The following is an 11,272-nucleotide window of genomic DNA, read 5'->3' on the forward strand; positions in this document are numbered from 1 at the left end:
AGATCACACACACAAAAAGAACAGTAAAATAATGAAAAATTTCATCCAACAGCAAAGTTAAGTGAATATCTCAACAAAAAAAAAAGTAACAGAAATGATGTGTTCCTCTTTGATGGACAGCACACCTAAAGGTACTCAAAAAAAAGTTTTGAAATTTTAAGTTTAGATAATTAACTTTTATTTTTAAAATTTAATATAACATTATAATTATATTTATACAATCAAATAATAAAATTGTAATTATACCGTAATTACAAGTGGCTTTTCAAACATACCCTAACTGAAATAAAATTTCTCTCGTAAAATCCTACAGAATTTCAATGGTCCACAGTATCTCTTTAAATTTTCTGGTGCAGGCCAACTAATATAAAACGGAGGTACTGTACTACTAGACTACTGGTAGCTGATCAGGCCAAGTAATCGAGAGAGAATATATTCAACTAATATGGAAGATTGAATCTGATCGGAGTAGACGCAACCAGAGGTGAATCTACGGGATTGTAAGAGGCTTGGGCGCGTTGGATGATCAAAATTATATTGTCTATATATATCATATATTTTTTAAAAATATTTTACGACCTTCGAATCCAAACCAATTTCTAGACCAACAAATATTGTTTATGCGTCCCTTGACTTCTCTCTCAACAATAGCTAAAGTTAGTTTAGGATTTGTTAAATTTGACAATTCCGCTAACAAGTAACAAGGATAATTTGCTTACTGTAGCTAACGTAGTGAAACAAGCTAGTTTTGCCCCATTCTATAATCATATTAATAGTTTGATCTGCTAAATTCAGTCTTGGAAAAATTTTGCTCTTCAATGATCAAGGACGTAGTTAATTAAAAAAAAATATTTCAAATATTTTATTTATAAAATTTCTAATTAAAATAACTCTAATTTCATAAATTTCTAACAAAGTAAAATTATTTTTGAAATAAATGACCAAACGCCTAATAAGAAGAAAAAAAAAGAAAAGGGAAAGCTACTACCATTTCGTATTTAATATAAATAGTAGTTTCACTTCTCAGAAAGTTTTAGATTATTAGGGCCTCGCACATTTTTTACAAAAAATAATAATCCCAAAATAGGTAAATCCTAACAACTACATGGAAAATTGAATAGAAAAAAGAAGAAGGTAAATCTAAGAAATTACCCATTCTATTATAATTTATATGTCATACTTTTATTATTATTAAACATTTTAATTTATAGTCGTATGAATTTGATATGTTTTAGAATATGTGCCTAATCAAAGTATCAAACACCGCAGCTATAATTGTGATTAAAATTAATTGCAAGCTAGTTTCCAAGAGGAAAAGAAACCCTCTTTCTCGTTTAACAATGCCGAATAACGCAGAAAATAGTAAGGAAGAAAAAAACTAATCGTGTTTTAGGGCAAACATGAGTAAATGTAGAGCACGAGAAACTGACACGTGTTATTCATGTTTCTTCGAATCTGGTCGTAAAACCTGAAAGGACAAGGGCGGTCTATCAAAAAAGTTAAAATAAAAAAATTAATTACAAGGAAAAAATGAAGAAAATTTAAACGTCCTATTTTTTTTTTACCCTAAATAAGTTTATCACCTTTTCCCTTCTCTTCACATTTTCCAACACTATACATACATGCACTGTTGCAGACACTGAGAGACAAAGAAAAAAGAAAAAAAAAGAAGGAGATCATATTCTCAGTAAGGAAAAAGAAGCTTCTTTACTGGTAAGTCAGATTTCATGAATTTAAAGTTCATTTCTTTCATTATTATCTATATATTACTTTTTCTGCATAAATGATCTTTTCTTCTTTAAATTAATTATTTTTGATTTTGTTAATTGTTTTTAGGGTTATTGAAATGGTATTAACAAAAGCGAAAGAAAGAGGATGGTGGAGTATTATATAATACTCCATAAAAAATAGAAAAGGTTTTGCTTACTATATGTGTATTACTCTTCTGTATGTAGATTCAAAATTTCTTTTTTGTGTTGAATGGCATATCCTAATAGTGAAAGATTAAAAATAAAGTAGAAGAGAAAACAATATGTAGCAATATTTTCTAATAAGCATAGAGCTACATAGTCTATGTGTGTTTAAACTTTTGCATGGGAGAAATAGATACCCCCAGGGAAGGGGGGGGGGGGCGGGTATTTATCTAGTATTTGTTTTTTAAAAAACAAGTCCTCACATTAGATTGTGATCCCTTTGATGTAGGGGTTAGACCCCTATCATGTCTATTATTATAAAAAGTTACATATTAGAGGGGGACATGCATGGACCAAATTAAAGCTCTAACCAAAATAGAACTTCCTCAAAAAAACTATCGAAAAAGCTTCTACAATTCCTACTTTTTGTTTTATGAATTTGGCCATAGAAATGTTAAATTTCTTGATACAAAATCTATATATTTAAAAATTACGTAAAAAATAATATAAAACACCAAAAATTCTAATAAAAAAACTTTAGTTAACTTTTGAAATTTTAATAGACTAAGGAAGTAGAGTAATGTCTTTCAGGTGTGAATTTGATTTTTATAATATATAGGAATAGTACGGGGGAAACTAAAGCTTTGGACTTTTTAGTACTTCCACAGTCAAAAAAGGGTTATTTTGCTTTTAGAAAGAGTCTTAAAGAATCTCTGTTAGACAGCGGCAAGCAGAGTTTCCGAACAATCTAACAAAAATTGAATGTCAGACAAATTGGATAGATAAAGTAACCATGTGTTAAACTTAGTGTCAGAATTAGAATTTAATTTTTATTTCCCTAATTATGATTTAAAAAGTTAAAGAAAATTATCTATTTTTTAAAAAATAATTATGTAATTCACAAAATAAATGTATACACTAATTATAAAAGAATAACTCCTATATATACACTAGTGTAAAATAATTTTTACACTAGTGGTTCATTTAAAAACTCATACATACAATATTTCACAATAAATGGAATTAAATATCAAGCGAAGTTAACATAAATTACCTATTACAACTAGTTAAACTACATTGATAATAAAAATAATTTTTATACAATTAGTATATATTTATAAAATATTTACATTCACTAGGATTTCCTGGGGCAGAGTTTTTCCGATCATCTGACCAAAATATAGTCTAGCAGGTCGGCGTATCATTTGGATATTAAAAATATACATAGTATACTGTAATTGCTTAATTAACCATATGCTAATTAACTTAGTTTATTGAAGGGTTAATTAATTGAAATACGTAATGGTTAATTATTAATGATGCTTTTTGAAATTTTGTTTATTTGACTAAGACTAAGCTTGTGAGTGGAAGACAGAAGGCACAGAAACAAAGAGAGTTCTGCACAGCAGTATAATCTTCTAGTTTGCAGTCGACATGCACTGCAAACACAAATATTTAAATAAGTACTAAAAGAAGAAAACATTAAACAAAAATAATTTAATTATGTTTTAATCTTTTGACGAGTGCGATTTCCAATTAGATGGTCAACAGAATTCTACTTGGAAACCTAAATCAAATTTGATTCATCTCTCTCCAATTTAATATTCCCCCAATATCAATTAATGTGATATTATTAAAAAATAAATTAAAAATTTATGATCTAAAATAAGTATGTGATTATAAATCATTTTAATAAAGATAAATTTAATATTTAAAATTAGATTTTTACTAGATATAGAAATGTGTATTTGTGGTCTAAAATAAGAATGTGATTATAAATTATTTTATTAATCATTTTATTAAAGGTAAATTTGATATTTAAAGTTAGAATGTAACTAGATATAGCAAAGTCTTATTTTTCTGTTCCGACTAAAATGGAAAATGTGTCGCATAAATTGAGATAGAGAGAGTACTAGTTTCAGTTATAAGTACCTCATCGGTTCTAATTTATGTGACGTAATTTGATTTGGAACAAATATTAAAAAATATAGAAAGACTTTGCAATGTTTCAAATTACCCTGAAAATAAATGAATTTTAAATAGAAATGTACACTTTTATGGACTTTTACCAAATAAGTGAGATCCAACATATATAAAATATTAATAATGTCATTCTTTTGAGATTAATTAAAAATAACATATCATATTACTTAATTGAAACGGAGGGAATACTACCTAAATGGTTTAAATATCGTAATTGAGTAAATTTTACTCTTGTGAAGGTACTTTTATTATTTAATATGTCGGATAAAGTATTGTATATCCGTATACATGCATTAGGGCTTCTACTCGGGGATCCACTCCCTGACTGGCTCTTTCATGGCTACGCATTTAGAGAGACTCCTAGATTAAACATTGCATTAATTGATGCATTTCCTTCAATTGTTATTGTGCCCTATATATAGTAACAATAACAATGTAATTTTTTTTTAATTATCTGTGTTTTAAATATATTATAGAAGGTGAGTTATTATTTTATAAGAATACCGATTTATACTTATAACCATGACTTTCAGATGAATAAAGTCGAATTTGTATTGGAAAATTTCATATTTGGGATTAAAATGCTTCTCAACGAAGGATTTTACCAACACCCTTTAACCTTCTTGCTTTTCGTTCTGTCTAGCATTTCATCAAGTCAACATTTGAAGCATACTTGTGCGTTATTTCGAAACATTCCTTCGTTATGATAAGTGGAATTTTAATACATCTGAAATATATGGTTCTTTTTTATCCTAATATGTCTTTTAAGTGTATTTTCTTTACCATCCTCCAATTATAATTTGATATTGGTATACTAGTTGTGACAATAATAGTGATATGATACACAATCATACATGACATATTGAATGGATATCTATGTTTGTTATATGTACATAATTGTGTGCATTTTTCTTTTTCCCTAAGGTAGAAGTCCAATATCAATTTCCTTGCTTGTTTTAAAAAAAAGAGGCAGAATATCTAAAGATCATCCTAAATTTAGTGTTGTGCCATTGATCAGTGTGGATGAATATAGTTGCACGAGTGAAAGAATAGAGAGGTCGGTAACTTTACGTTAAAATTTGAGTCTAAAGGAGATGATTTGAGTAGTGTGGGAATGCTGGGCTTTGGGGTGTCATGTATTACACTCCACGAGGTATTTAAGAGAGTTCCAATACACCCCAACTTGGAAGATATTTTTTGTTCAATATTGTAGGGTTACCCTTTGGAGGTATTTGTTTTGGGGGTAGTAGGCTACTTGCTAGTGTGGGGTGTGGGATGGTAAAAAATAATGGATTCTTTCCAATTGGAATTGTAGATTTGTCTTAGTTCAAAGACTGAAAAGGACCACTAACTTTTGTAATAGTAAGACACTCGTGGCCTTTATTATAAGGACTTACTAATTAATATGTTTCTTATAGTGTAGTACGTTTTTTTAATATATATTTTCAGTCTATTTTATTCCCTTACAATATGCTATTTACTCTATTTCGTTATTAATAATATTAGACTTAGTATGAGTATATATTGCTCTCTCTTTGTGGCAGTTAACTTTATATGTACAGACTCTGCGCTAACCTCATGGTTAGTTTAAGTTTTATACATGGATAATGTAAGAATATATGCACATTCAAATCATTTATAAGGTAAGTACACATGTAAATCTCTAGAGTCGATAATATTAGTTTTTCATTTCAACTTGTTTGTATTTTTATTTTTTTTGGTTCAGTTCAAAATATTGTCATTTTTCATTGTTGATAATTTTTTAATTTTAACTTTTCATATGGCATGTTTAAAATTATAAGATTAATACATTTTACATGTCTTTAATTTAAATCACAAAATTAAAAAGTTTTCTCTACCTTCTTAAAGTTCATGTCAAATTGAACCCAGACTAAAAAAGGAAGTAATTAATACTCCTTCCTTACTTTTTATTAGTTCAGTGTTCCAAATATAAATTTTCACTTTTACTATCAATTTTAACATATCAAAAAAGACTAAAAAAAAAATAATCAGCTTACCCTCAATATTAGTTACTTATTCTCCAAATCGATTTTTTCAAAAGCTAAAACTATACATAAATTAATATGAGTATTGTAATAAAATACTTATATTAATCATTATTTCTCAAGAGAGGTAAAAAATCAAAATTGGACAAGTAATAGTGAATAGAGAAAATAACTTGGTAAAATTGTAATTAATCTACTATTACATATTAAACTATACGGACAGTGTTAAAAAGAAAACTATATTAACCATCCTCTCTAAGTCCTCTCTCCAATGTAACACTATTCCAGGACTCCTAGTTTGAAGTGTTGGAATGTGGTGAGCACAGTCATCTTCAAATGAGAAAAATGACCATTTTCTAGTAAGTGTTGTGTAGAAGAAATCATTTATTTAAATACCTCATTCTTTCTCAATATTTATTTCTCTTTTAGACCTCTTCATTTTTCTCTCTCCTCTCCCCCCCCCCCCCGCCCCCTACTACAACTTCATGCTTTGATGAACATTTATGAATTAAAACAAAGAAAGGTATAGGGGGAGAAAGTGTGTGAGAGAAAAAAAAAGAGTCTCTTCATACTTTTTAGGTTATTCATTCCTGTGTGAGATTCATGTTTCCATTTGTGTATACACAAATATATTATTTGCTACTAATAATGCATTTATCATTTGTTCTTCTGTTTAATTCATTTATTTTTCCCTTTTGGGCATGTGCAGGAAATTGATCCATTGGTACAAGACATTAAATTCAAGAAATTATCAAGAAAAAAATTTGGCACCATGAATTCAAACAACTGGCTATCTTTTCCACTCTCTCCCAATCATTCTTCATTACCTCCCCATCTTCAAACTGCTCAATCTCATCATTTTTCATTAGGGTTAGTGAATGAGACCATTGACAATCCCTTCCAAAACCAAGGTACTAACATATTATTCTTATCAAATAAATCCCTATTCTGTATGTTGGAGCGTGCGACCATCTCATTAGACCTAATTGTATATATTTTTGCAGAATGGAACTTAATGAACACACAAGGAAGTAATGAAGTCCCAAAGGTGGCTGATTTTCTTGGAATGAACAAATCTGAAAACCAATCTGAATTAATCCCTTACAATGAAATCCAAGCGAATGATTCGGATTATCTATTTCAAAACAACCACCTTATGCCATCAGTGCAAAATGCTTTAGGTTCTGCACCTACAAGCAACTATGATCTACAAGAAAATGCTTGTAATATTCAGTCTTTGACATTATCTATGGGGAGTGGAAAAGGTTCAACTAGTGAAACAAGTGCTAGCCCTAGCGCCACTGCTGCTACCGCGAGTGCAAGTGCTGAAAATAGTAATAATACTAGTATTGTTGAAGCTGCACCAAGAAGGACTTTGGATACTTTTGGCCAACGAACATCAATTTATAGAGGTGTAACTAGGTAATTTTATATTTTTATTTTTATAAACCTAGCTAGGGTTCCTTTCTTTTATGACGGTCGTGCTCATTCTGGACTCTCATGTGAATATACATTTTTTATTTTATGTTTTCATTTTGGGGAAATGTAGACATAGATGGACAGGAAGGTATGAAGCACATCTATGGGATAATAGTTGTAGAAGGGAAGGCCAATCAAGGAAGGGTCGTCAAGGTGAAATTTCAATCATCAACATTAATGTCCTTTAAATAAATCTTATTTTTAATTTCTTCCATCAATTGTTGCTAACTATTTATTTCTTTTTTACTATGATTTTTGGGGTGGCTGCTATTGTTATTCACTTGCAGTGTATTTGGGTAAGCACTTTATTTGGTCAACCTTTAATTTATTTTCCCTCACATTATTTCTTAGAACATAGTTTTCTCATTTTCTTGTTGATTTATGCAGGAGGGTATGATAAGGAGGAGAAAGCAGCTAGGGCTTATGATCTTGCTGCATTGAAATACTGGGGAACATCTACCACTACAAATTTCCCAGTTATTAATTAGCCTTTACTTGGAACATTAGAATTTAAATTATATTAATAGATGAAATATTAAATTAAAAGGATTGAATTATATGTGGTAATGTTTATTAATTCTTTATTTGATGAGTATAGATTAGCAACTATGAGAAGGAATTGGAAGAAATGAAGCACATGACAAGGCAAGAATTTGTTGCTGCAATAAGGAGGTCAGAACCTTTTATAATTAAATTGATGTTATTATTCCATCTACTCTTACTTTTTCTTGCTATAGACTTCCTATTTTAAATGGGAAATATATAGTCAGAGTAATCTAGTGTTCTTTTATAGCAACCAATTATTGGAATAATAATAGAAGTAGAAGATTTTGGCAGAGGCTGACCATTGCTTCTTTTCACTGACAACTTATTTTAACTTCATATCTATTTGTATTTCCAATTATGATTGTTTTTATTTTATATAATTTTTAAGATTCACTACTAAAAATAAAGGTTTGTTCCACTGTGAATCAGTGGTAAATTTATATTATAAAACATGATTTTCTAACTCATTTTCAATCAAACTAGCTCACTAGGAAAATGCATTGTGGGAAACAAAATTTTCGATGAAATAATGAGAAGCTTCCTAAGCTATAATATAGTTGAAATACATAGGTAATGAAAATGATTATTATACTATTAGTATATTTAAGTTGAAGGGGAGCCTTGGAGTAACTGGTAAAGTTGCTGCCATGTGACCAGGAGGTCACGGGTTCAAGCCTTGGAAACAGCCTCTGGCAGAAATGCAAGGTAAGGCTGCGTACAACAGACCCTTGTGGTCGGGCCCTTCCCCGGACCCTGCGCATAGCGGGAGCTTAGGTGCACCGGGCTGCCCCCTAGTATATTTAAGTTGAATCGGATTTTTAAATCCAAAGTCTGCAGATTAGTGTAAGTTGAAATATAAAATATAGTTTTATAACCCCTAATCATGGTATGAGTTGAAAGTTTTTCTTGCTATATATCCAGGAAGAGTAGTGGCTTCTCCAGGGGTGCATCCATGTATCGTGGTGTTACAAGGTATTCGTAGTGTTATATTTTGTCCAATAAAAATTTTAGGGCGAAAAAAGAAAAACAACTTTTTTATTTTTTTGCTCCTCTCTTTATTCTCATCTTTTATTCTTGGTTTTCTCTCATGACATATCTGGGAGCAGGCACCATCAGCATGGAAGATGGCAAGCAAGGATAGGAAGAGTTGCTGGAAACAAAGATCTCTACTTGGGAACTTTCAGTAAGTTCTACTAAACCCAACTCTTTCCTCATTAAAATGACAAACAAATATCTACTATAATGAATAACATGTTTCATTAAAATTCAATAAATTTAGAGTTTAAGTTTTGTATATTATGATGTAATAATTAAGCCGAATTTTAACAAGTATTCTTGAATTTATATGTAGCCTCAAAGATAAGAGAAATATCAAGGGGCAGATCTAGGGTTGGCTCACTCGTTTAGGAATCTGAAATTCACCTTTAGATTTCTAATTCAAATTTCAAGCATTATAATTTTATTTTTTAATTTAAAATTTAAAATCTCTTGATTAAAATTCTAAATCCGCTAGAAAAAATATCCTATCATAGAGGTAGACAGGTAGTATTAGTAGTTCCACTTTTTATGAGAAGATACAGGTAATTATTACCTAGGTGACATGATAGCATTGAAATCATAGAAGCTAAACACAGAGACAGAGAGAAAAATTATCTTTACTTTTTAGAATTTAACTTCTTCACAGTGTCAGCTAGTGTAAAATAATTTTTATTTCATCAAATTACATAAAAGATAACTATAAACATTATGATCCTTAAAATATATAGTAAGATTAATAACTTAGGAAGCAAGTCACGTTTTTTAATACACCAATAAATTGAAAATTCTTTACGGTGTATACAAGTTAAATCCCATAATTTTAAGCTTACAAAAATGAGGAAAATTCTAATTTGAAGAGATTGTTGGATGCAGCTACTGAGGAGGAAGCAGCAGAAGCATATGACATAGCAGCAATAAAATTCAGAGGGTTAAATGCAGTGACGAATTTCGATATGAATCGTTACGATGTAAAAGCCATACTGGAAAGCAACACTCTCCCAATTGGAGGAGGAGCAGCAAAAAGGCTAAAAGAAGCACAAGCTCTTGAATCTTCAAGAAAGAGAGATCAAGAAATGATGGCTCTTAACTTAAGTTTTCAATATGGAAACCCAAATCCTTTACAAGCATATCCTTTAATGCAACAACAACCTTCCTTTGAGAATTCTCAACCTTTGTTGACTCTCCAAAACCATGATATTTCACAGTTCAACATTCAAGATTCATCTTCCCATTTTCACGAGAGTTATCTCCAAACACAACTTCAACTTCAGAATAATTACAACAATTATCTCCAGAATAATCAAGTTTTCTTGCATGGGTTGATGAACAACAATGAAGGAAGTTCTAGTGGAAGTTATAGTACTGGAGGATATTTTGGTAATTCTTCTGGACTTGGTGGAATAAGTTCAAATTCAACTTCAGGTAATAATGGAGGAGGTGCAAGTGTAGCTCATGAAGAAGTTGCACTTGTTAAAGTTGATTATGATAACATGCAAAGTTACAATGGTTGGTCAGGAGAGTCAGTTCAAGGATCAAATCCTGGTGTTTTCTCAATGTGGAATGATTAATTAAGACGATCGATCGAGGTGTGGACAAAATATTTTGAGAGATTATGTTAACATAGATGATGTTAATTTCATGTTTTTATTTTGTTGGAACAAATGATCTTGACTAATGTTTTATGTGCTGCTTTATTTGGATTCTGAGTGAAATACCTCCAAGGTTAACGTCCTCATTTAGTTTGGTCTTATTTATTTTTCTCTGCAAGTTAATTTTGTTTTTATTCAATTCTCAATACTATATTTGGGATATTAAAATTTTAATATTCATGCAATTTGATGTTGATTTTACAATCGATTAACCCACGCCTACTATGTTCAATTTTCTTTTTTCTCATTCCTAATTTTTTGATTTTTTTTGGAACTATAATAGAAGCAGGAGTCTGACTATTGCATCTTTCCACGGACTATTCTATATTTGTATTTACAATTATGATTGTTTTTATTTTTTAATTATATAATTTTGGAAAAAGGCTCATAATTACTTCTCATCTACGAGAAAACACTCATAAATACCTTTCTTCTATTTTTTTGTCTAAAAATAACTCAAACCTATTTTTTTAGCTCAAGAATACCCCTAAGCTATTGAAAATGACTCAAAATTACCCTTCCTCCACCTTTTGGTCTAAAACTGTCCTCCTTCCACCTTTTGGTCTAAAAATACCATCAAAATTTTGTTATCTCTTTATATTTGTATATCTAATATTTATGATTTTAATATCGTTTAAACTTTTACCATATAAAAATC

At 30.0% G+C, this 11,272-nt stretch overlaps 1 protein-coding gene across 1 annotated transcript; it reads left to right on the forward strand.

Annotated features, from left to right (window-relative positions):
• The first annotated feature begins 6,384 nt into the window (after positions 1–6,384).
• Positions 6,385–10,692, forward strand: LOC129903145 (AP2-like ethylene-responsive transcription factor PLT2). Its single transcript, XM_055978648.1, has 10 exons — positions 6,385–6,496; positions 6,612–6,813; positions 6,907–7,324; positions 7,452–7,534; positions 7,669–7,677; positions 7,769–7,857; positions 7,980–8,053; positions 8,849–8,899; positions 9,034–9,110; positions 9,839–10,692. Exons 2-10 carry the CDS (start codon positions 6,675–6,677, stop codon positions 10,531–10,533), a joined length of 1,635 nt encoding a protein of 544 aa, XP_055834623.1. The 5' UTR covers positions 6,385–6,496; positions 6,612–6,674; the 3' UTR covers positions 10,534–10,692.
• Positions 10,693–11,272: the final 580 nt, after the last annotated feature.

This window comes from Solanum dulcamara, chromosome 9 (genome assembly GCF_947179165.1).
Source record: "Solanum dulcamara chromosome 9, daSolDulc1.2, whole genome shotgun sequence".
Taxonomy (NCBI): Eukaryota; Viridiplantae; Streptophyta; class Magnoliopsida; order Solanales; family Solanaceae; genus Solanum; species Solanum dulcamara.